Source organism: Antennarius striatus, chromosome 6, assembly GCF_040054535.1.
Source record: "Antennarius striatus isolate MH-2024 chromosome 6, ASM4005453v1, whole genome shotgun sequence".
In the NCBI taxonomy this organism is placed as follows: Eukaryota; Metazoa; Chordata; class Actinopteri; order Lophiiformes; family Antennariidae; genus Antennarius; species Antennarius striatus.
The window spans coordinates 12,185,791-12,213,317 of record NC_090781.1 but is presented as its reverse complement, the minus strand read 5'-3'; the positions used below and the strand labels follow the sequence as shown (position 1 = coordinate 12,213,317).

General features: G+C 39.1%; 1 protein-coding gene across 5 annotated transcripts in view; it reads right to left on the bottom strand.

The window, feature by feature from the left end:
• Positions 1 to 27,527, bottom strand: part of mark4b (MAP/microtubule affinity-regulating kinase 4b) — a 53,727-nt gene that overhangs the window by 11,075 nt on the left and 15,125 nt on the right. For all 5 annotated transcript variants that reach the window (XM_068317723.1, XM_068317726.1, XM_068317727.1 and 2 more), the window contains exons 3-14: positions 25,709 to 25,762; positions 12,923 to 12,971; positions 12,645 to 12,710; positions 11,815 to 11,885; positions 11,568 to 11,624; positions 10,983 to 11,219; positions 10,299 to 10,418; positions 9,956 to 10,055; positions 9,662 to 9,771; positions 9,047 to 9,233; positions 8,694 to 8,914; positions 1,296 to 1,399 (exon numbers count right to left, since the gene is read on the bottom strand). In XM_068317723.1, coding sequence (XP_068173824.1) covers positions 1,296 to 1,399; positions 8,694 to 8,914; positions 9,047 to 9,233; positions 9,662 to 9,771; positions 9,956 to 10,055; positions 10,299 to 10,418; positions 10,983 to 11,219; positions 11,568 to 11,624; positions 11,815 to 11,885; positions 12,645 to 12,710; positions 12,923 to 12,971; positions 25,709 to 25,762 — 1,376 coding nt within the window. The remainder of the gene's footprint in view (positions 1 to 1,295; positions 1,400 to 8,693; positions 8,915 to 9,046; positions 9,234 to 9,661; positions 9,772 to 9,955; positions 10,056 to 10,298; positions 10,419 to 10,982; positions 11,220 to 11,567; positions 11,625 to 11,814; positions 11,886 to 12,644; positions 12,711 to 12,922; positions 12,972 to 25,708; positions 25,763 to 27,527) is intronic.

Here is a 27,527-nt window from a genome sequence, read left to right as displayed (position 1 = left end):
CTGTCATCGCTGCCCTACTGCAGCAGTGAGGAAAAGTTTACTGGAGATCACATAACAGACAGGAAAAATGTGGCGCAGGCAAAATTACTGATCGATAAAGAGACAGGAGGATGGAAAACAGGTCATCCAGAATGAAAGTGAGAAAGTGACCCTAGAGGGGAGAGAGAGAGCGAGAGAGCGAGAGAGTGAGAGAGAGAGAGGGGGGGGGGAGAGAGAGAGAGAGAGAGAGAGAGAGAGAGAGAGAGAGAGAGATGGTGGCTGCCATGCTGTTACACCGACAAGCAGACAACCATCTGTCACAGCGACAGACAGTTCATATTGAGAGCAGAAACCACACCCACGCATGCACCCACGCACCCACACACACACACACATGCACGCACACATACACACGCACACACAAAGAGTTTAAGCCCTTTATCCTCTCTTGAAGGGACAAATGCATGTGAGACCGACACCCAGGGACAAACAGTTAGCTCTGGTCAAAAACAGCTCACGTTCACCACTGGAACCAGTTGATAAAGCAATAATGGTCACACACTCCACACTAGAGTTTCTACATTTATTTAAAGCCCTGTAAAAATATTAGGATACTTTGTAAAACTAAAATAAAATTACATTTTATTTTACCTCCAGAACATTCTGGAGGTAAAAGGTTCATTCATTCGTTCACATGTGATTTTATCACTGGGTGTGAAACAAACATCCATGACAGACTCAGTAGTTCACAAGTGAGGACAGGCTGAGGTTCACTACTTTGTGAAACGTGACTGTGTTCAGAACATTTCCACATGCGCTCTGCCAGCAACTTTTCATGAAACCAGCGCCTAAAGCATTCATTAGTAAATTATTGCATTCTGTTTTTATTTTTATGTCACTCAGCATCCCAAATTTATTTGAATTAGGGTTGTAAACATGATGCAACAGGGTGTTCACTGTTGTTTTCACATCACAGGTATTTAATACCCCTCAGTCCGATCCAGCTAATAACACATAGAAGTTAATCTTTTTGTAATCTTAAATCCAAGCACAATACCGAGGCTTTCAGGTCCTTCAGGAAATTCGGACACAAGATGAGATGAAATTTACAGCCTGCAAAAGTCAAAGTATTCTCATTCAAAGCAGTGAAACTTTATTAATCACATCAAGCTCCCGAAAACTGGCTGTGGTCCAAATTACACAAAAAAGAGAAGGAGGAAAGTCTTCAAAATGTCACGAACTGTTTGGTATGTGAGGGCAAAAGCTATAAAAGATAAGCACACACAAAGACAAGAACACACCCACACGCCTCTCACCTATTTTCCTTGCCGTTTTGCAGCAGTTGGTGTCTATCAGTGCTGGATCGGTCTGTGCACACATAAGTGTTCCTACGCGTCATGGCACTAGCAGGGATGTTATTCTGCAAAGGAAAAAAAAAAATCAGAAACCTATAATCACATGAATGCGACTGAAAGGATTCCTGAATATCTGGAAGTTGGGTTTTAATCTGTGTTGTTATCTGTAGTAATCCACATTTCCTCATTTCCAAATTAAAAGCCAACTTCCAGATATTCAGGAATCCTTTCAGGAGAAACACACATTTTCAATTAACTTTTTATTAAAAGATATTTTCATTAAAGCATTTATTAATTTCACACAACATAGAATTTCAAGCAAAATTAAATTGTGTACATAAGAATATACAGTAGTATTAAAACAAAACAAAACAAAATCAGGAACTCCCCCATCCCCCAAACAGTGAAAAAAAACCCCGAAATTAAATCAAACAGGATTATTGCTAGATTCAAAATAAAAAGTATAGGCCTTTAAGACATTTCAAAGGGTCATTGTACATGTAGTACTGGTAGTAATTCCATAAATGATCCCCATATTTTTTGATACGTTGCTGGTTTCTTCTTCACGCTGTATAATATCTTTTCAGGTGTGCTATGAGATACAAGTTCATTCAGCCATTTTCTCCGGGAGGGAGAGATTTCCACCTTCCGGTCCTGCAGAATAAATGTTTTCCCTGCTGTACTAGCTAACAGTATAAAATATTTTTTCAGTATAACTCACATTAAGGGCATTTATGTCATCCAAAATCCAGATTCTGGGATCAAGACAAATGCCACAATGTCTGAAGATGTTTTGGCAAAGCATTTCCAAAATTTGTCCAAATGTGAAAAGCTCCATAACATATGGAGTAAATCTCCGTCACGGACTTTACAGCTTTGACAGAGGAGAGATGTGTTGTGATGTATTTATTGTAGCTTAAGCGGAGTGTAAATATATTGAACTGGATTTTCCTGTGGGTTGAAGACATGAATATTGCCTGTAATAATTTTAATTTAATTTTTTTTTTTTTAAATTTTATATACTGGTTTGATCCCCGAAGGGAAATTAAGAGAGCACACTCTAGCTACTGATTACAAACGCATGCATACATATTTGTGAGTACAGGCCCCTGTATCACACACACACACAAAGGGGCCTGTAGGCATGCAGGGGAGGTAGAGTGGCAGGCAGCTCCTTCTTGGTGCGCCTCAAATGAGCAATTTGTAAAGGGGACGGCACCTTGCTCAAGGGTGCCTCGGCAGTGCTCCGGAGATGAGCTGACACCTCCCACTGTTAGCTCACCTCCGGGTATTTTTGGGGGGGCGGGAGCGGAGATTTAAGGAGATTACCCCAATTGTCATGGTCATACTTACTATTAGGATCTACTTCCCATTTGCTTTTTATACTGATTTTATCATGAGCTGGAAGGTTATTGTTTAGGATGGAGTAAATGGATAAAATAAGACCTTTGGTATGGTGTAAAGATTTACTAAATAAGTGTTCTTCTAGTGGAGATTCGAGTGGAATATGTCTAAAATCTTTGTAGCTCTTGTGCACCCTGTGTATGATTTGAAAGTTCAGTATTTTAAAAGGTTTTTTTTCGGAAGATTGAAATTTCTAGTAAGGTCATCAAAGGTAGAAAATTACCTTCTGCTTCTATGTATAAATCTTTGACTGTTTTTATACCTTTACTAGTTCTTAGTGATAGCTGAAAGAACTTATTTACAAGCCACATGGCGAAGAAACTCTAATGGGACATTCTTTATTAAATGTTTTTCCATGTGCATCCACTTTGTTTCAGTGTCCTCACCATGTGACCAGCACCATGTTGAACGAAACTGGGCAGCACGATAATAGTATCTAAAATTAGGAAGATTCAGTCCACCATTGGCAGATTTTATTTTTTCCATAAAAAACTACTAATAGCTTAAGAAACTATTAGGAATTCTAATTGGGAGACAATGGAATAGATATAGAAACATAGGGAGAATAGTCATTACATCTCGCTTCAAAGCAGTGATGTATTGTGATTGTCAGTGTTCGTCCGTTTGTTCGTTAGTCCACCAAATATATGCCCAACCGTTGCCGATAGAAAGATGCAACAAAAAGCGCATTACTCGGGCGGCAAAGGGGATGAAAATGAGATGATGACCTTGACCCTGAGAAAAATAGGTCAAGGTCAAATTTTTACTTTTGTACACTCAGGAACCTGATAAGATAGAGAGACAAGGGAGAAGGCCAGTGTGAGTAAGACCGTAGATCAAAGCTAGTACGTTGATCTATGACAGTAGGTCAGAGCACTAGATTTCATCTTTGACCTATGCAAGCAGGTCAGGGTAAAATTTTGAATTCAGGGGTCTGTGACTGCCTTAGTTCTAGTTTTAATTGTGTTCACTCTTCCAATCAATGATAAGGGCATGTCTCTCCATTTTTGTAGGTCCAACTTAACTTGACCTAATAGCTTGATGTGGTTTTCTTCAAAAATCTTTTTTGTACATCTTCTTATTTCTTCACCTAGGTACTTCCACGTTGTCACCACTGTACAGGATTAATGAGGTTTCTAATATCATTGTCCTGTATACTGAATGGCATAGCTTTTTGAGACTTTTTGAGACATTTAACTTGTATCCTGATGCTGCGCTATATTGGATAAAAAAACTAAGAGGTCGTCAGCGTAGAGAGCTAGCTTGTGTTTATGCGGGCCGAAACTAATACCATTAATTGAGACGTTCGAGCAAATGGGAATGGTGAATGGTTCAATGGCTATTGAGAACACTACAGGGGCACTAGGGCAACATTGGCGGATTCCTCTGGATAGACAAAAAGGACTCGACAGGAACCCATTAGTACTTGTGCTTTAGGACCCCTTAAGAAGGTTTCAATATATTGAATACTGAATATATTGAATATATTGAAGGGGCGGCAGTGGCTCAGCGGTAAAGCAGCAAAGCAGCGGAGCTGGTCGTCTTCAAATGACTAAGACCGGCGGATCGATTCCCGCTCCCGCATGGCCACCTGGAGTGTGAGCTGACAGTGGGAGGTGTCAGGGTCAGGGTAACCCTAACCCTTCTGAGCACTGCCGAGGTGCCCTTGACCAAGGTGCCGTCCCCCTTTACAAGTTGCTCATTTGGGGCGCACCAAGGAAGGAGCTGCACGTCACTCTGCCTCCCATTGTATATATTGCATGCCTACAGGTCCCTTGTGTGTGTGTGTGTGTGTGTGTGTGTGTGTGTGTGTGTGTGTGGTTGTTTCAGGGGCTTGTGCACACATATATGCATGTCTCAATATATGAACAAAATAACAAGAAAATAAAAATGTCCTACAGGATCAATAAAGTGCTTTCTTTCTTTTCTTCTTCTACAGGCTCCCTTGTGTGTGTTTGTGTGTGTTACAGGGGCCTGTGCATACTAACATCTACGCCTGTGTTTGTTTGAAAACTGAAGTGTGCTTTTAATTTCCCTTCGGGCATTACTATAGTATACAAAATAGATTTTATTAAAATAAATTTATCTCCAAAATTCATTGCTTTAAAAGTTTGTAAAAGAAAACTAGGTTCAATTCTATCAAAAGCCTTCTCAGCATCCATAGTATTAGCATAGGGTTTTTCTGTGTACGAGTCGTTTAAATTACATTTAGAAACCTCAGTATGTTATCAGAGCCATAACGGTTTTTAACAAAACCGATTTGGTCAGAATTGATAATTTTTGGAAATTTTGGAACATTCCATTCTTAGTGCAATATCTTTTCATAAAATTTTATAATCTGAGTTCAGCAAGCTGAAGGGATGGTAAGAAGAGCAATTTTGACGGTTCTTGCCTGGTTTTGGAAGTAATATTATGGTTGTCACTTCCAATGAATTGGGAAGAGTTTTGTTAGCCAAAGCTTCCCTATACATGTTTGTCAGTGGGGTTAAAAGTTTGGAGAACATTTAATATATTCAACAGGGAATCCATCTGGACCTGGGGATTTATGATTTTATAATAGGTTCATAGCATTTAGAACCTCTTTTTCATTTAGGTCTGTATCCAGAAGGTCCTTGTCCTCAGAATCTAGTTTAGGAATATTTAATGATCTCAAGGACTGTGTAGCGTTTTTCTGATGCATGATCTGACTTATACAGTGCTTCGTAAAAGTGTGGGTCTTTATAGGACTTTAGGACTTTGTAGGTCTTTAGGACTTCCCATATATTCGAGTGAGAGGAAGAATTAGCATTCGCTTCAATAAATATATCTATGTGTTGATTCATGTATTGAATAAATTCATTATCTTTAAGCATATATGTTTCTAAATTTCCAATTTGAAGTTGGAGGTTGTATGGTATTCTTTTCCCAAATCATTTTAATCAGATTATGATCAGACAGTGTGGCTGCTAGGTATGCAAAATTTTGTGAATTATACTTTGGGAAAACAAGAACATGTCAATTCTAGAGTATGAGCCATGCACATTGGAGTAAAAGGAAAAATCCTTTACATTCTGATTAATTTGACACCAAATATCACAAAGGCCCACCTCTTTCATTCCCTGATGTAATATACAGTATATGCTGCTCTTGATCGAGTAAGTGCTTTTGTCGTGGATCGATCCATTGTTGGGTCCTTTGTTGAAAATGAGGAATGATAAACATGATCAACCCAATCCCTTTTCAGTTTGCAGTGATCTTTCTCAGAGAGTTGGGTTTCTTGAATAAATGCGGTATCAGTAGAACGGAGTTCATTTTACCTCAAGAAAGTAGTGCAACCCTGGGATGCGCTTCAACAAAAAATTTGTGCATCCCAACATTACGGTTATGCATCCCAAAAGTAATAACAGAATATATGACAGACGCGTACGCAAGGATTGAGTTTTGCCAATAGTACAATATATATTAAAAAAAACCTTAATTTTTTGTTTTTATTAATAACGTCATAACTGTATAAGTAAAAAGAAAAAAAAGTAAAATTATATATTAGGTTTATCAAAATGTTAAAGCCTCAGAGTCATTTAAAAAAAGCCTTAGAAATAAAGAAAGATATAACTTTTTTTTTTTCACTTTTGTTTTTCAGTCAAGTTTTCTTTGCCTTAAATTCAAATATTCTCCTGTGTACGTGGCACCAGGCTGAAAGAACCTACTCCATACAAATTTCAGTAATATCTGTCTTTTTTTCTTCATTAACTTTTGAATAAAGAAAGAGGTAATCTCATTGTCACTTGGTTTTTCTCCAACTTTTGCATCTTTATCAGAGGCATGGTGATCATCAGTCAATGTATAGCATGTAATCACATCAGCAGACATTTCAAAGCGCTTTAATAGACAGAGAAACCCAACAGGACTCTCCAAGCATAAGCGACAGCTTATGCTTGCTCTGGAGAATCTAACTCCTCACTCTCATTGCATCGAGCAAAAGGAGAAGATATCGTGTTGCAGTTGTAATTTTACTAATAATTTTAATAATTGACCAAACGTAACGAGAAACTTGCGCGAGTTCAAAACATACTGTCAATTTCCGGGTTTGAAATTTAAGTGGAGAAATGGAAAAATTGTGAATATTTTTGCTGAATGGAAGTGCATTTAAAGCTTGCGTCCCAGGGACACATGCCATCTGACAATCATGTGTCCATGTCAGAGAACGTGCGTCAAAGACGCAAGGACGCACGCAAATGAGAACACTGGTAGAATGACTTTTTAAGTATGTAAGAATTTTCTTCCGTTTGATAGGTAAATTAATCCTCCTTACTTTTATGGAAATCGCTTTAGGTTGTCTAGGCATATTTAAAATAAAATAAAAATCAATAATGACATGTAAGCATTGAGGAAAAGCAAGGAGAATTAAATTGTAAGTGTATATCTAAGTACAAAATAACCCCTTTTGAGACCCACCCATTAACATCCCCAAAACAAACAAAGGTTACTCTCTTATGAGCATAAGTGAACTCAACAGTTTAATATACGTTTTGAACAGTAAACCACATTCAACAAAATTATTTAGACTCTGCATAAAGGTGAACATGTACCTTAAGAGTTATGGAGCACTAGCACTTGAATTTAAATTTGCAGAGCAGTAGTATAAAACTGGAATATTTTTCAGGAAGACTGGGAAAATGATATAGATCTGTAACTTAACTTAGGCTACTGATAAAGCAAAATTATAACAACTGAAGTTCGTAGTATCATAAAGAACCACAAACTGCACATGTGTCCTCGCAGCTTTATAGTTACATTAAGTATTCAAATAACAGTTATTTTGTTGACATCACACCGTGTGTCGTCGTCGGGAGTTGGGCGTCTGCCCAGCCGATGTGCTGTCTTGCAGGTGATGAGAGTGGGAAAGTTTTCCCGGCCGAGACGCTCTGGAATAATCCACTCAAGAAAACACTTTGCGTCACGGCCCTCGGACTTTTCAGGAATATTTAATATTGTTTCGTCTCCCCCTGTTCTCCAAATTGTCCACTTTGTTTTTTAACACCTGCATTTCTATTTCCATTTTCTCAGCGTTTTTGGTTGTATCATTAATGTTGTCCTCGTTGGCAGAAATTCGTCTCTCCATCTCTTCACCCAGTGTTGACAATGCAAGCTCTACCGTTGTCAGTGAGAGTTGGATGTTAGAGGTTTGAGTGTGTATCTGGGAGGATAGTTCTTCCTTGCTTTCCCATATCGCAGTCATGAGCACCTCCAGGGAGAGTGTCTCTTTTTTGGAGCCAGACACCTTCTTCGTGAGGTGCAGTGGATTAGATGTTTGCTGGTTTGATAGTGATATTATCTTCTTGCTTTTTAAATAACATCGTGCCATGCATCAATACAACCAAACTCTGCCTTGAAGCTGTTTATGTGGATTTTAATATTTTTTAGGGTTCAAAACAAAGGAACTGTTGAGGTTCACTCATGGAGCTCAAGATTGTACGTCCATCTTGATTCCTTTCCAGAACTGCCTTTCTATTAACTTTTATTATTAACTTTTATTCTGATTACACTCTGGCAGTCTGGGCTTCTAGGTCTTAACTGTTTGACCTCAGATGGCCATGAGTTCTGCTGCATCTACAGTGCAGAACATTAAAGCGTTAATCTCAGGTTAATCTGGGAGCTGTCTTCAATTTTTTGCACTCTAACTCTGATTGAACATTAATCTTACTGAACAAGCAGAGATCAATAGTCCAATTGTTATACACTGTTGTTCATGTTCAGGTATGTCACTGTTTTACTATCCAGCTCTGTGGAGGATGTTACTGCTTAAAAACTCTATAATATCTGTGTCAGTGAAATTTCGATGTGCTGTAATCTGAGCAAATGTGATTAGGAGGACTCTGAGGATTCTAACATCTGTTGTAATGACCATAGATTAAACGTGACATCATTTACACAGGATTATTCATCACAACCAGTAAAATATCTTTTTGGCCTTACTGTGGTTGAATTGACATCTTTGCGCCGGTCGGGAATCTCTGCTTTATTTGGGTTGTGAGCAGAGCTGACCATGGGACTGGAGGGGGTTGGGATGCTGCGGGAACCGGTGGTATTGGTGCTCTGCTTGCGAATAGATAGCCGCTCTTCTTTAAGGCCCACCCCTTCTCCCACACCACTGGGACTCCGCTTTGGGTGTGCCGACCCTGGAATTGCCGGACCACCTGAGTGATTTCAAATGAGAATGCTCACTGAGTTAAATCGTTTCACCATTCCAGGATTAATAAAACCACAATCAGCTCGTTGGAAAACAAGCTGATCAACACTGTGTCACTGATCTGTTTATTACGCCTTACAGAAGTCAGAGTGACGTCTCTGGCGGTGGTAGGTGGAGGCACTGCGCTGTGCCTTGTGACCAGAGGAGGAAGACGGAGCACCAGAGGATGATGAAGACGTATGTTTGCTGGTTCCGTTGGTGATGGTGCTGGGTCGGACGCGAGCTAGACTCAGACTGCTGCCCGACCGGGACTCGCTCCCCTCCGTCTGAGAGGAAGAAGAAGAAAGAAGGAGAAGGATTCACATTTACAGCAACAACCCAAATTTACATCAAAAAACTTCATCACATCTCACAACCAGGTAAAATTAAAATTACCTGTCTATCAGACTAGGAACAGAACAAATGACAGTCATATTTTGATTTCAAGTAAAATTGATGCAGTTTGTATTTTGACAGTCTAAATGACTGACAGCATTATGAACTGATAAAACACAGCTTGGCCCTGAGTGTGACTTATGCCTATACTGTAGTTATGTCATTATTTTAGGAGTAGCCTTCTTTACTTTATGCTTTTACAAATTAAGGCACAAACCATTCTACCACATATTAGTGTAAGTACAGAGGGGAATCTTAAAAAAACCAAACCAAACCCAATAACACATTAATTTAAAAAAAGCAGAGCTCATACACTCACCTCATTCTTGCGTCCTAGCAACAAGTACGTAGCAGTAACCTCATTGTATTTATGATTAACCAGTGACTCTCTGACCTCGTCTCTTGTGAAGCCCATCCCAACCATCACATCTTGAAATGAGACATAAAACGATTAATTTACACAACAATCGTGCAGGATGACCTCAACTTTGGTGTGAGATCTCAGTGTTAGATCCGTAACTAATAGCAAATGCAACAAATCATGGTAAATTACGACCTCTCACAGGGTTAGGGTTAGATAATAAAATAATACCAGAAGGTGTGTCTTTCTCACCAATGCGGCTGGTATCATTGAAGTTCTCCACAGGCTCTGTATGGGGTTTCAGATCATCGCCATCATAGCCAACATTTATCCACTTATCTTTCATTATTTGCTGTCGAGGAAAAGAGGAGAGTTTTAAATTAGGTTCGGCTGTTCATCTCGTAATTTATGAAACAATTATTTTATGAGCTTCACCATTAACTTTGATTGTATTTCCTCATGTTTGTGTGTTTAGACATTTGCTGTTTGTTAGAAGTGGCAAGTAGTGATACAGTAATTGTTTACAAATTCATATCGTACAACTCAGTAATTATTTCTGTCTATCAGTTATGCTGCTGTAACGTTTCTTCCTCACCTCTAGAGAACAGCGCTTAGTAGGGTTGAGGACGAGGAAGCGGCGAAGGATTCCTTCACAGTCTGTGGACATGTAGAAGGGCACGCGGTATTTCCCCCTCAAAACACGCTCTCGCAACTCCTGAGCACAACAGACATGGATGCACATTGATGTCTCCACTTTTGTAACAGATAATCAATTCAAGTATTATCAATACTTCATATCATTTGGTGTGTTTTAGTAAAACCAGACAGAGACAGTAAAAGTCTCTGTTTTTATTTCCTTCACCATGAAGCCATTTTTCTTTCAGTGTCTTTTTTTTTTTAATACACAAGGACATTACTAACATGTATAGACATGCAAGACACAATCAACACATCAAAGTAATTGCTTCAGAATAATTCATCAGCTCACAAGTGCTACAAGTTCTCTGCAAAGTGTCAACAAACAAAAAACAAAAGATATGTCTTAATGCTGGAAAATAATTCAGGATTTTAAAAACTTTTAGAAAGTTTAAAAAACTCCCCAAATCTTTACCAACATTTAATACAATAAAGGTAAATAAATTGTCTTTCACCGACCAGTGATTATTATCTATTTTTTTCCTCTATAATACCAAGAAGAAGGGTACAAAACAAATCCCAAATATGGCTATACCTCCAGCACACATTTCCACTGGACTGTAATATTCTCCACATTACCAACCTTTAGATTCTGCCCATCAAAGGGCAAGGACCCGCTGACCAGCGTGTACAAGATGACACCCAGGCTCCAGATGTCCACCTCTGGACCGTCGTACTTCTTTCCCTGGAAAAGCTCTGGGGCAGCATATGGCGGGGAGCCGCAGAAGGTGTCCAGTTTACTGCCCGCTGAGAACTCATTACTAAAGCCAAAGTCAGCTATTTTGATGTTGGCGTCAGCATCTAGTAGCAGGTTCTCCGCCTGTACAAAACATGGATGGTGAAAAAGACAACACAAGTATCACCAGAGGTAGTGAAAAGCTGAGTGCTGAAATATATTTGCATTTGTGATATTCTTGCATGCTTTGATGTTTGTCTGACCTGCCATACAGAGCTGTCTGTAGCCTATGTTAATACTCAGTGCTGACAGGTGAGTATTTAAGCTTTGACAATAACACGTATAAAGACTAAAGCCAGCGCTATAGTAATTTCATTAGTAGTAATGTTAAGTGTGCCTTCATGACTGTCATTCTTTAATGTCTGTAAAATAACTGCAGGAGTGATAACAATCAAGATAGACATTTAGACACTTCTAACATGGTTTAATTACCTTTAAATCTCTGTGAACAATATTCTTCTGATGACAGTAGTGCACCGCCGAGACAATCTGAGGAATGACAGAGAAAGAATTACATCAAAGACAGATAATTGCACTCACATGGAAGTGGTAACCAAACTACGCACTCTGCATATACTGAGCCACCTTCCCTGACCAAAGAACATCAAGAACACAGATGATTAGTGGACAACATGTCTCTTTTATAATCGGTCCACTTAAGGTGTGACGTTTGACTGACCTGTCTGAACTTGGCTCTGGCCTCTTTCTCCTTCATTCTGCCATGAGCAACGAGGTAGTCAAAGACTTCGCCTGAAAGAAAATGGATTAAATGGAAATGTGCTGTCTTACGGGATCTTAAAGATAACATTGTTCATAATGTCTCTTCCCCCAGTTTGTGTACAAAGCTCTGCCCATGTGTTGTAAATCGGGTCCATGGTCAAAAATGTTTCTCATATATCATTATATTTATTCTATATATATTTATTATAAGAAATGGTAAGACTGTGAAAATTGATATTGGTGTCCTGAGTAAAAAGCTAACAGTCTATCCAGTCAAGTGAAACATTCTGATAAAACCATTTCTCCCAGGCATTTTAAAATTTAGTCTCTTGATATGACCAAGTAGTTTGACAGCTTCCGTCTTGACCATTTAAATCACACACCCAGAAAATTTACGTTTCAAATGCTTTTGTGTGCAAATTTCCAGAGATAATTTGCCAATTATTTGACCCCAGAGATCTTGAATAGTAAAGCAGGCAGAGGCTGAGTTGAACACAGCAGCATGTTGGCGGCTGCTCTACTGCCTCCTTACTGGAACTAACTGGAGCTAAGAGATCAAACAGCTTTACAGAGACCACAGCAGAGAGGGAAACTAAGTGATCACGAGGGGAGAAGGAAAAAAAAATAGAAGGATACCAGAGGAAAAAAAAGATCAGCAAGCAATGCTATGACAAGAGATCTCAATGAATTAGCTGAAGTGTATACTAGTAGTTCAGGCAATGAAATTAATATAGCTGGAAACATCCAATAATAACCACTGATGATGATAACTGAGCGGATGTTACTCACCTCCACTGGCGTACTCCATTATCAGGTAAAGGGTCTTCTCCGTCTCAATCACCTCAAACAACTGCACTGTAACACACAGAGGAAGAGGCATCGACATGAGAACACACACACACACACACACACACACACACACACACACACACACACACACACACACACACACACACACACACACACACACACACACACACACACACACACACACACACACACACACACACACACACACACACACACACACACACACACACAAAATGATTCTCTGGAGCTGAACTCACCTATGTTGGGATGATTGAGTGTTTTCATGATGCGTACCTCTCGGAACAGCTGGAGAAACAAATCAAAGGAGAGAACGACTTGTCAATTAGTCAAGAAGTATTAATGGATGTATGCTTACAGTTAGTCCATAGAGACAGAATGAACCATAAGACTGTATAAACATTAAAACATACATCTGTGAGTCATATTTTTTGTTGTGCTTGTCTTGTTTCAAAGAAAGATGGCATCAGCCTGTCTTTATTTTCTCTTTTATGAAATTAACTATTCTATAATTGGTTCATTAATTCTACGTGTGGAGACATTGTCCCTCCTTTATTCATCTTATACATACAAACACATTCATCCCTCCCACCACCACGACACCTGGGCCACCCACAGGAGTGTCTGCTGACAGCGTGGCCTCCTCCCTGGAGTTTCCTCCCCCATCCATCAATGAGCTCTAGACTGCTGCCTCATCCTGCAGCCTAATGGCGTCTCTCTCTCTCTCTCTTTGGCTCTCTCTAATTAAAGTAATGCATTTGTCTATGAACCCATTTTAAAGATTACAGAGGGAAAGTGCCAGGGCTGACTGCGTCCGAGTGGAACCCACTGATTGGTGGTTACGAGATGTCTCTAACACCAGATGGAATTACCACTAATTGTATCATAAATAAACAACAGAAAAGAGAAAATGAAGTGAGGCAATTTTTGAATAAGTTGGGATTTTGCCTATTAACTGCTTGAAGCGGTCGAGTTTAAGGGTTAATATTCCAAATGCACTCAAGTCACTCATCCATCACCGGTTGCTTAGGGGGAGGTTACCGGAGACACAAGGAGACATTCTGACTTTAGAGGGGAAATGTGACTGTAGATAGGGTGTGTGTGAGAACTGCATGGCAACAAACAAACAAACTGTGTGTGTGTTTCAACAGCTGTGTGTGTCACTAGTAAAAGGGCGTAGAGGTAGAAACACAAGGTGAAACTTGTGTGTGTTAGCATTTGCTGTTGTATTATTACTATTAATAAGTTATTTACATTATATACCCCTCAAGCATATCTTGTCTACAAAAATGTAGACAAGGCATGCTTGTCTATATTTTTGTAGACAATGAGTGAAAAAGAAAAAGATATAAAGAAAAAAGAGAGGGAAAAAGTCAAAGACACATAAGCAAACATCCAATTTTTGCAGCTGACACTCTGCTGTCCCCGGAGATGTGCACTTAATCCTACTTTACTCCCATCTCTCTTAGTATAATATAAAACTATATAAAACTCTTATCTGCCATACTGTCATGGTAACACTTCCTTATTTGAACTACGGTCAGTATAGTCAGTACGTCCTTTTTCTCTGTAGTGCAAATACAAGCAAAAGTATGTTTCACACCGAGAACTTCATGAGTTGGCTAAAATCATTTGAAGCTTATTTCAGTTCAATGTGCTGAAAATATGAAGTCAGTGACTTTTGGGCGAACTAACATGAAACCATGAAAAATATTGAGAGTAAACTCCCTTTGGAATGTTTCAGGTTTACAATGCTCCTGAACGCCCCATGCTTAGATCATACTGCATTCTGTTTAAATGTAAAGCTGCAATGAGTGGAAAGGCTGAGCGATGAATCCGCATTACTTCTCCCTCTACTGACATTTAATTTAATTTCACTTTTATTTAGCCTACTCATGCAGGGAGCGCTGCCTATATGCCCCCATTTACCCTCTCTTCACATTCAGGTCTGATAGCTGCTCGGCACGACCTGTAAAAGATGGTAGACGTAGCACCTCACATGAGAGGATGTGCTTCTAATCCTGTGTCACTCGTTTGTTAGAGTTCTTTTTAAGCGAATTTACTTTGGTTTACTTTGGTCTTAAGGCTCAAGGAATGTCCTTCCTCACAGGGAGGAAACACAAAGCAAAATTCACCTAAGGTGATGTGTGTATGATAATATCTGTGAAAACACACCTTGGAGAGATTCCTGGCAGTCAATGATTTGAGAGGAGAAAGACTAATTTCTCACACACACACACAGACACACACAAACGCACAAACGCACACACACACATACACACCCACACCCACACCCACACACACACACACACACACACACACACCAGTGATTATGTGTTTAATTGAATTAAGTACACGGTGCATCAGTTGTTTGTCTGAGATTCAGGAAGTATTAGTGGCTAAGCCTCACCTCAGCAGCTGGACAGGAAATTGTTGAGTCACTTGTACTGATCAACAGTTCAATCAATTCTCAGCTGTTGTGCTGTATGGTATTGATAACCTATAATAATACTTTTGGTGCAGATTTTAAGCATTTATTGGCCAATACCAAAATGTCAATTCTTTCCCTTCACATCTGAATGCAGCTTTTGTCTGAGTGCTGACCCCAGAGAATAATCTCAATATCCTGCCTTCTTCTAGGTTCCGTCCCATGGCGATGGCTCAGTGTCGCAGTTGCTATGCCAACCTGAGTAATAATCCCTGAGGCAGAGGAATGACAAGCAGATGGATGGACTGGTACACACAGACACAACCGAATCACACACACACACACCTGCAGTCATGTCAAATTGTAACGGAAGATCTACAGTCAGCCTTTAATCTAAATGTCTGGGCTTGCGCTAGCCCATTGCCACTACGCCATAGGCAAAGTAAATTCCAGACTGGCTACAAGGTTTTTAGCCTGTGTAGCCACAGTGGTGTTCTTATTTTTAGAAAAAAAAGGCTAAAACTTACAACTTTTTTGGACTCGCGATAAGAAAACAAACCTTTTCTCTCGCTAGGCGGCATGCATGCCGACGGAAATAGCCGAAGTGACCCGAACGCTACCTATCATTAAATATGCGCTCGGGTCATGACCTCCTCTCGTCCAATGAAAAAAAAAAAAGGATTCTATTTTTAAAAGCTAAAAATAGAATACACAATTGGTGTACGACAAGGTGAGGATGATTGATCGAAAGAAAATGAGAATAGAGTGTTTTATAGTAGACAAATGGTGAATGCTGAGAGGGGTTAGGAGTGGTGACAGATCGATCAGAAGGTAAATGAAAGATATTATCAATACTTTTTTGTATTCTCAGACTTTTGATCCTTATGACCGGCAGGAATAACCAGCGATGCATGTAAATGTGTATTCACCTCGCTTGCTATTTTATATGCCTTTTTTAAATTGACATGAAAAATCGCATAACTAAACAATGGCATACCAATGGTGTCAAAGTCAAAGTTAAAATATCTTCTAGTCTAAGTAAAACTTACAAGTAAACAAGTGTAATATTTTGTATGACTGTATCTTCACATAGTGAATGCAAGTTTTCAATTGTTGAATCTCACATCTACACCTGCATAAAGTAGGATAGAAATAAAGACACTTTAAGCTTGAACTGTTGACTTTAGTGTATTTTTGTAAGTAAACTGAACAGAAGATTTTGCCCTCAGAATGCAGGAAAACAACCCCATTTCCTAAAAAATTTGCTAGTCGGCGCGCTGCGCCGCTGTCTTGGACACAGCATGTGGCTTTTTGTGGCTTACTCAATTCTTTTACACTGAGCCACAGTGGCTTAGTCATACTACCTCCTAGTGCAAGCCCAGAATGTATTAGGCTTAACAAAGTTTTAAAAATCTTCTGGACAAAAATCCTTTTGTCTCAGTAACAAGAAAAATTTTAACAGCTGAAATCAAAATCCTTCACTTTACCTCACTCATCTTTCAGGCAGTAATCCATTGAGCGTTCACACCTTCTATCTCCACCAGTGCTAGGAACAATTAATCAAATACTATCTGTTTATCTGCAAGGAGTTACACAAAGCAACTTGATGACCAACTGCTGGGCTTCCTTCTGTTCTCTTTCCCAATTGGAGAGCGGTGTATTGGTTTGATTCATGTGTCTGGCCTGTCAGTCTGTTGACCTCTGGCCTGTTGATCCAGAAGGTGCATTTGTGTCTTTTTCCACCACAGTAGCGTCACACAAACCCACAGACAGAGGGAGCATGACGGCAACAATGACGTTGAAACAGAGAAGATGAGGAATTGATGCATTACTGGCATATTTATATTGCCAAGAAACCAAAGCTCCACCATATGACACAGTCTATTGCTCCGCACAATATTAAAAACGCAAGTTCTATCAGCTGTAGCTAATCAGGAAAGGCTGAAGAGAGAAAAGAAAAGGATGACAAAATGAGAGATAAATGTACATAGGCCTCTGTTCCAAGTCCCACGTCAAGAAGAGCTCTTGTGAAAAATGCTATGCTGCAACTTAGCTTAGACTTGGTCTGTCCACATGAACAAATACACACCATTGGTGTTCCTTATGTCTAAAGTCAGCTAATGATAACCAGGACACTGCAGCTCCTGTATGTACTAACAACTGTGACGTGACATAGTTTACAATATATTTTTTGATAGACTTCTGGCAAAAACATTTGTCAAGATCTGACATTTCTGAAGAGCAACAATATGCTTTAACAAAATAATACCAGTTTACTTATAACGGATAAAAATAGTTGTTTCCTGAGCTTTTGTGTGTCCTGACGCGCACTAACTGACCACCAACTACAGACCACAAAGACGAAGCCTGGTGTGTTTTGCTGGAAATATTTTCCATTACATATTTCTGATGCTGGGAATGCTAACAACAGTTAAGTTGAAAGAAAAAACAAAGAATCACCTTCTTGAATCTTGAAGGGTCAATAAAAAGTGTGATCACATCAACGGATGTTAATGAACATCGACTGTATCAGTAACGAGACAGAAAGTCACAACTGTATCATAAAATTAACAGAAGACTGCAGATGACACATTAAGGATTTACCTGCATTCCATTCAAATCTGATCAGAGAGTGAATAAAACAATATTTAACTTCAGTACAGTAATTCCTCTTATTTGCGCTTCAAGATGCATGGCTTCACCTCATCGCGGATATTTAGTAGGTAGTCATGTGATACCATATGTGCATTCTATTGGCTGACAGCATTCGTGTGTGCGCTGCATTCCGACTCACGGAACGCAGTGCACTTTCGTGTATTGCAGAAACACTTTTCTGTAACACAAAAGTGCTTTAAACAGTGTGGGAAAAAGGTAATACGGATAGAAGGTGGATTCACATTAGTATGGGGGGGTTCATAAACGTTTAAATTACTGTCAATAATAAAATAAAACGTTTGGCGTTATATTGTGGAATTTTGATATTCATGGGTGGTCCTTGAATGCATTAACCGTGAGCAACGAGGCATTACTTAATGTGAACAAAAGAGCTTTGCCATCTCTGACAGCATGTGAGTCAATTGATCATGATGACGAATTGTAGGCAGGTGTTAAGACATACAGCCATGAACCCAATGGTCAGGGTTCTGCTGAATTTTTCCAGACACTTTAATGAATACAAAGATTTGTCACCAGACTGTTGTTTGCCACCAGGAAACATCAAAGACAAAGTATTCAATATGTTGATCGCGATCGATTGTAGGTCAGGTAGATTGCATGAAATTAAAAAAATAGATGTCAGCAAATGTGCAAATAGCAATGGCCAGTAACATTAGCAAGCTAGCTAGTGATTGGGTAGATCACATGACATTAAAATAGATGTCAGACCTATCACCCATCTCATCATCTGATTGAAACACAGCGAATTCCAGAACCTGGTGTCAGAGCTGGGAATACAAAGAAGATTGATGATTGTCAGAGTTTGGCAGACACTTTCAAGACTTTTCTTTGCTCGAGCCAGTTGCTACATTCATGTGCTGTCCTTTTGATGTTGATTCACTCGTATCAAAAATTACAACACTGTTTTACCTGAACTCTTCTGGAATGGAAGATGCGATTTTGACACTAAAAGTTGACATTCAGAGCTCAGACACTTCTGGAACTTACCCCAAAAATACCCCAACATGGGGAAATGTGCGACCTCTGTGACTGCATTATTTGGCTCCACTTATTTATGTTTATCAGCCTTTTCCCACATTAAGATCATTACGTCCAAATACCATTCCACCATGACTGATGATTATTTGGAAGTATGCTTGATACTGTCTGTCAGCAGCTCCTGTCTGGACTCTGCATCCCTGACTGATTCCATTCAGTGGAAGTCATCAGTCTACTCAGCACATGACAAAAAATATACATAGATATTGTATTGTGCTGTGCAATATGGGCTGATGCTGTTTCGGAAGGTACAATAACATACATTGTACAAGAATTCTCAATATATCTATAAATAAATGTTTTTCATTTTTGTAGATGGTAGATCTTTACTTGGTCATTTTATGAGTAGCATGCATGATGAAAAGGTGTGAACACCCCTGATCTAAAAAGTCCACAAGTGTGAACTAGCACAAGGGATAAACTGAATCCCGTTACATATAGACACGTGGACAAGACTAACCCTAAATGCCCCCTAAGGTTTGTGAGACCAAGACAGGGCATCATCTCTTCTTCTACTGTTCTTCTTCTACTCCTGCTGCTTTGAAGATGAGTTTGCGGGAAAACCTTCTGCTCCCATTCACTCGGCTGTTTTGTTCTTTTATTCTGCAGATATACTCTTTACACAATAAAAACAATGCAAACAGCAGCAAAGATATGATTATATGCAGACATCCAAGGGGACACAACCAGCAGCAAACAATAGCAACACAGATAATGACATTACAAGTACATACAAAGGCAGAGCGGAGACCATGTCGAGTTTTTAATTTATCCGTCTCCTTATACATTCAAATTCTTTCTATTCTCTTCACTTCTGCTCTGTATCTTGTCATTCTCAGGGTCCCAGCTCCTGCAGCGAGGCCCCAGTAACACCCCCTTTGCACCTCGGCCACCCCTTTTGTTTGCCCGTCTGGAATTCAGCTCCTGGGTGAGGGGGCCTTGGATGGGGACAAAACACTTCAACGCATAGACAGAGGAGTTGGCCCAAACAATGTCTGGCCAAATTCTCCTATTCTAAAAGTAACACCAGGCTTTTGATTCAGTCCTGCACCATGTTCTTCAACAACACATACCACAGGGAACAATGGTTTGGTAAGGCATCGCTAAAATACTTAATGAACAACATAAATTTCTGCCTTCTATAACTCTAGAGGTCTGTTCAGGTTTAAGTTCAAAAGTTCTTGCACAGAGATAAAACCGTAACTCCAACATACCTTTACATTTAGCATGAGGCAGAACAACAGCAGAATAATTCCACCACTGTGTGTGACTTTCCACTGGCAAAAAAGGCACTGCAGTAACTAACCATCCCAGTAATATTCGAGCAGACCTCGTCATCTGCAGAGGGTGAAGAGCTCTTGCTGTCTTCTAATTTTGCCCACATTTTTGTGTTTGTTCTACAATGAGTTAGCCTTTAGCCGCTCTTTTAGCCTCTCACTCATTTTCACTGTTTCCTCCTGCTACCAGATCAGTCCATATTAAAGAAGTACCATCTAACAGGAATTTCAACTTTGCTTTTGGTGTCCTTCATATTTACTCGAAGAGCATCAGACTAATCCACTGTTATATATTGTACGTCTGAATAAGTAAAGTTCAAATATGAAAAATGGGTTTAGAGACACCGTGATTATATACATCAAATGAAAATGATTCAAAAAGTATTTTGTTGTTTTTCTGGTTTGGCTGGAGTCTATTTCTGAGAAGCAGTTTTTCCAGACCTGTAAGTTCTCTAGGAACTTTTCAAAAGAACAAATCCTCACAGCTGCTATGACCCTGAGAGAGTTTTAGGAATAATGCAGTAAAACATAGTGGATAATGATGGTAGCGAGACCAGATGTGATTACAGTAGAGCTACTACTGGAACAAATGCCTGGGGAGAAAGGAGAGAAAGTGGGGCACAGAGCTACAGTAGAGAGAACAAAATAAAGAGTAAAGAGAATAGATAAAAGGATGAGTGGAGGGAAGAGATGGAGAGAGAGAGAGAGAGAGAGAGAGAGAGAAGGAACTGGGGCATAAAGCTACAGTCAAGGTTGACTGAATATAGTCTGGGCTGTGACAAAATGTTAATAGAAACAGAAACAGAAAGGCAGGAAGCACAGAGCTTCTGCAAAGACATTTAGAAAATTGACAGGAACTACTGAGTGCCTCTTTTTCAACCCAAAGGTGACAATTACATCTCTTGCATTACAATGTTGTAAAAATAAACATGCAAATTATGTGCATTTCTGTTTGGAACACTGAATCTATCTCACAGGAAGGGCATAAAAATCTGAAAAAAACACACTAGCTAACGCTGCACTTGTTTTCATCCAAAGATGAATGGAGGACATGCTAGCTAAAGGTGAGGAAGACAGCAGCATTCAATAATGCTGACATTATGCAACAGGCAGCTCATGAACCATGCTAGCTATGCTAGCAATGCAGCATTGACTCACTACCTCACTGCTGTGCAAAACAAGGAAATAGTCACACGCATGCATGCACACAAAAAGACACAGCTTTTTAATAAAACTGAACAGCTTGCTCCTGGTGTAATCGATCAGACATCTAACCTCTGGAACAGAAGGCAAATAATGTGCTGAGCAAACAATGGATGAAACTATCAGCTGCCGTTCAGTACAATGAGATCTGTATTCAAAAACAGATACTGATTTAAGTATGACCTGTTTTGTTTTGTTGTCTTTACCAGTCAGAGCAGCGGCAGTGGGATTCATCTACAGTTTGCGCCAGTGCATAGGTACAGCAACTATCACACAGATACCATCCATAACCCAACGCTGTTATCAGCTCACTAGTTCAGCATCCATCAGTATACCAGCTGTGTGTATGTGTGTTTGTGAGAGAGAGAAAGAGAGACAGAGACAGAGAGAGATAGAGAGAGAGAGAGAGAGAGAGAGAGAGAGATTTGATTTTTGATTTTGAATATCACGTTTATTCATAAAATTAAAAATTACAAAATAATCACGTTGTCAACAAATCCAAGAGATTCACATAAAAAGGATTTTCAATAGTACTATGCGTTTCCTGAACAAAGAAACATATAACCTTTTAACATTTATCTTTTTTAATAAAAAGCAGACAAAATTAAGAAAGAAAAAACAATTATCCATTCTCCACAATCATTTCTTCTACAATCTTGTCTTTTACTTTTTTCCTTAGTTTTTTCAATCCATAAAACTCTCCCAAAAAACTGTCTGTAAAAACTGGTTCATCACTTCTTGTTTTACTTTTCAGAAACCAGTTGAGGTCAGGAAAGAAATGTTCTACTTTTGCCCTCAAACCTTTAGTACCCTCGAATTCTTTTATATTTTGCTAATCATATTTTTCTGTTACGGCCTCTTTCAGACTGTTGTCATTTTTGTTCTCAGAGCTACTTGTATCAGCAGGTGTCAGGTGTTTCTTTAGCAATTTTCTTTGCTTTATTCATTCTTGTGTTTGTGTTTTTCCTTTTAAGAGCTATCTTTAATAATTCCTCTTCTATCACAACATCATCCTCCTCCTTGTCCTTCTCCAGCAGAGACTCTACTGGCCCCTTCAGCCTGTACCAAATCACTCTGTTCATCCTTTGTGCTGTTATCCGTGTCCTGCATGCAATGCTGTGGCTCCGGGTTGGCGGCTGGTGACTGTTTAACCATCCTGGCGGGTATCTCTCCGGCCCCCTCAGCCTCCGTGCTATTCTGAGTGAATACGCACTTGGACGCCACGCTCCTGTCTATTTCTCTCACAAACTCCCAAAATGTGACCGTGGTTAAAATATGGTACACAAAAGCTTGTAGAAATACATAAAAAAGCAAAAAAATAGAGTAAGTAGATGCGCAGAGACGCTAACACACTCCTTCCTCTTCTCAGATTAAAGAGAGAGAGAGAGGCACTGCATCAATCAAATGATGTGAGACAGTGTATTTGCTTCAGTGACGGTGCTGATAAAGAGAACTCGATCAGTCAAGGTCAAAGTTTGATCATCAGAGCCACAGTGGAACAAAGAGGGACTTGTATGAACTGTGAGAAACACAGTTTATCACATCAGCTACACACAGAGGTAAAACTATATTCAAATGCTTGACAAAAAACTAATGGGATCATTTGCAAAAGAAATTATGGAACTACTTTGACTCAAACAAAAACAATATTTATGTATTGATATGCTATCAGTTTTTTTAGGATTCCAGTCGTTGTTAAAAACATCACCTAATACCACTGCAAACTGGATTATTTCACACCTTTTTATAAGCAAAACAATCAGAAGAACTGAGGAAAAAGTACATTAATGATCAATAACATGAGTGTTAGCCACAACCACCAAAAATAACGTACAATATTATTTGGTGTGGGGTTTTTTTAAATAATAATGATTTATTATATTTTAGGGTGTCACCAATATGTTAAGCTGCAGAAATGTTGGATACATGAGGGTAGAGATAAACTGAATGGATGTGTCATATGTATTTATAGCTGATTAAAAGAACCATATTATCAACAATCACTATGATGAAATCACAGCCAATAAAGACAGCTCATAAAATAATATCAAAACGCTTTCACTTGATTTAGCTGCAATACAGCTTTGGATCAGTTACACGTTGCTGGAGTAACAGTTTATATCACTCGGCTGGGTTGCATTTCATCACCTTTGAAAATTGCTAACGATTTAACATATTATTTAGCCCCACTGAACCTCTTTCATTCCCGTGCTGGCACAATCAACAATGCTGTGATAATGACATTTTAACTATTCAAAACTATCATAGAGGCTCATCTGTGCAGACAACGTGAAGACAAAATTTGCAGTCTATTTGCAAGGAAGTGGAAGTATGGGAAAAAATGTGGAGAAGTATGTAGATTTCAGCCTGCAGTCAAAGCTGGAGTCAGATGCTTAGTCAGAAGGTATGTGGTGAGACAAGCATTAACTTTGTCTACAGAGAAGTTTCATAATGGTTTTTATGGAGGCAAGAGACAGCTGAAAATATGGAAGCTGTTACCTAACATTCAAATGGATAAAAGTGATGAGTGACCTAAAATATGTCTGCTGTGCAAAAATTGAGGACCAAGATGCCTCTTCAGGAGCTGAACTAGGCTGAAAATATTACCCTGAATAAAAACCTGCACCTAATATGAAGCGCATACCCATTAATATATCATGACTGGCTTATTTTCTGATTCTGATTACATTAACTGTTTGAACACATTACAATGGCCCAATTGTCTTTACACTTTGCGATTCATTCTGAATAATTAAAACACAAATTACACACATGCACACAGTTCAGACAGAAGAGAGCTTGTTCTCATTAGGGCTTTGAATATAAGATATATTCATCCACCAACACCTTGGAAAGAACAAGATCCAGTCTCAGCTGATGTTGTGTCAATTCACCATCTCGTGGTGGTGTCCTGAAGCACAGCTCGTATCTCGAGTTTTTGTTCGTATGTTGAAAAAAAATATGAACAGAGCTACCGCTCATTTCTCAAAAAACGTGTATGTTGAGCAGCTCATATCTCAAGGCATTATGATACCAGCTGTGGCTGTAATGAAAATGTAATGGCATTATGTCGGTGGTACATCTAGCTCCTAAATCTAATAAGCAGAGAAGCTAGCTAACTAATGTTAAACCTCAGCTGAATGTTAAACCTCAGCTGAAGAGGACCACATTAATGTTAAAAGAAGCTGAGGCACTTCTTTGCCTCAAGCACGAGCCTCTTGTCCAGAATGAGATGCCTATAACATGAAACATTGGACTCAAGACATAACCTGCATAGACATTTGCCCTCTGTTCCTCTCCCATCATGTGATTGGTGTAATGTTTGTGCTAATATTCGATGCAAAGAAGGGGCTTTTTTTCTGCCAGTCCTCATTATGCTTCCTGTAGAGAGCATGGTGGAGAGCTGTCTTTTTTAAAATCCTCCCTCCTTCCCCCGCTGACCTATCTCCCCTTCGCCTCTCTCTTCTTTCCCTCTCCCTCTTGAAGATGTGGTGCAGTCTCACTAATAAGATTTGCGAATTTAGTTTCCCCACTGTGGGATTAATAAAGGAATATCTTATAAATATCACAGTCCAGAGCAATGGAGAGTGTGGAAAAGAGGTGAAGAAGCGTGTCCAGGCAGGATGGAACGGGTGGAGGAAAGTGTCAGGTGTGATGTGTGATAGAAGACTTTCAGCTAAAATGAAGGGAAAGGTGTACAAAACTGTGGTGAGACCAGCGATGTTGTTTGGTCTAGAGACAGTGTCACTGAAGAAAAGACAGGAGACAGAGCTAGAGGTAGCAGAGATGAAGATGCTGAGGTTCTCTCTGGGAGTGACCAGGAAGGATAGGATCAGGAATGAGTACATCAGAGGGACAGCACATGTTAGAGGTCTTGGAGATAAAGTCAGAGAGGCCAGACTGAGATGGTTTGGACATGTCCAGAGGAGAGATAGGGAATATATTGGTAGAAGGATGCTGAGTTTTGAACTGCCAGGCAGGAGGCCTAGAGGAAGACCAAAGAGGAGGTTTATGGATGTAATGAGGGAAGACATGAAGGTAGTTGGTGTGAGAGAAGAGGATTCAAAGGACAGGGCTAGATGGAGGAAATTGATTCGCTGTGGCGACCCCTGAAGGGAAAAGCCGAAAGGAAAAGAAGAAGAAGATCTTATAAATATCACTACATGTAAAAGTAAGAATATGTCTTTTTGATTGTGGGGTAACAAATAGGTTCGATAAAAGGAGATTATGTCATGATAAGCTGCTGAAGATGGATGTGACACCCCATTGTGAGACAGATCAAAAATACAAAAAGGAAACAACAGCAAATCATCCTTAAACTGGATGAAATGAATGAATGAGTGTTTCAAGGGTATGCGATGGCTACAAAAACATGAACACACATTCAGCATCTCATCACATACCTTCTGTAGACTCGTTGGGTTGAGCTGTGTTTTGTCAATGATCTTTATTGCAACCTGTAATTAAACAACAGAAAAACAAATGAAAAAAACATTTTGAGGTACCTTTAACTTCATTTAATTTAAGACAGCTTTTAAAATGATTTATTGCATTTGTTATGAAATACTATACTAAATACTATACTGTTTCTAAGTTATACAAGAATGTCTTGGTCTTGATCAGACCAGTGGATATTAACCAATGAACTTGGGAGCAAGGTCAAATATCTGGACAATATTAAACATCATATTTTATTCAGAAAAAGTATAAAAATATGACCCTCCTGAGATAAGAAGAAAGAATTGAATATACAGTGGTTTACAGCATGAAAAGTACACAAAGGCACACTAACACTAAACAAACCCACAAGGCTTTCTGGAAAGCTTAACAACACGAAAACCGGTCACCATCAAAGGTCAAAGTCACAATGTCCAGTACATGAACATCTTTTTAAGTGGATGTAAAACAACAGCTCTCACATGAACAAGCCAACCACAGACACACAAAGTTTCTCCTGAACTGAAACACTGGACAAACTGATGTAGGTTATGGTGTAATGATGTGTGTTTATGTGTCCCAAACAAAAGACAGTGTGACTATGCTGCTTAAAAGGGTTTATAGACTTGACTGAGATACTTCTGGGCAGCTGTAAATGCTGACAGAAGGTGCTCTGAACTCAGTGGAATAACCCTTTAAATCTCTATGTGGAGCTGAATCACAAGTACTTTCTGTCCCGGCTCCCAAACCACAGTGACCTCGTCATTTCTTCCTTCAACCTCCCAGGAAACTGTGTTTCATTCACACTTTAATGCCGACATAAACGGTTTGATGTATACTGTAATTAGAACTGACAAACGAAACATTTGATTAATATATTTAAAATAATCAGTGATCTAGAGTAACTAAGTAATGTATTTCAGTGCAATATTTGACTTTTGAATGAATGCTTTATTTCCAACATGTGTGCAGAATAACAACAATAATCAAGACAACAATAATATTAATAATACACAAAACATGCCCGAAAAGGAGTAGGATGAAGCGTAAGCTTATTCAATCCTACCCCTTCTTCACTTCTCCATTAACATGAATTCCCTACTTATAGTAATAGAGTGCACTGTACAAAAAATAATAATAATAAATAAATAAACAAATGAATTACTAAACATATACTGTATACAAGAAGAGAGAATAAACAGAAAAGTAAGTTACAAATAGAATTAATAAAAAACACCTGATTGTTAGACCCCTTCCCTTTCCCTGTACCCGGTGAAAACCATGTGCTTGTAGCGCTTTTTAAATTGGATCATGCTTGGACACTGCTTGAGCTCCACACCCAACCTGTTACACACCCTCACTCCACAAACAGAAATACAAAAACCTTTCAGTTTTGTACGTGCCCTCTGATGTTTTAAGTTGTGCTCCTCCCTCAGATTATAATTCCCTTCTCTATTGAAAAACATTTGTTGTATTTTACCAGGAAGTGCCTTATGTATTGCTTTGTACATGAGTTATGCTGTTTGAAAATGAATAATATCAAGTAGTTTTAATAATCTGGATTTTAAGAATAGTGGATTTGTGTGATCTCTATAACCGACATTATGAATTATTCTTATGGCTCTTTTTCGTAATATGGATAATGAATTTATTGTACATTTATATGTGTTGCCCCAGAACTCTGCACAGTAATGTAAATATGGTAAAATGAGAGAACAGTAGAGAATGTGGAGTGATCTGTGGTCCAGAATGTGTTTGGCTTTGTTCAGAGCTGAAATGCTTCTT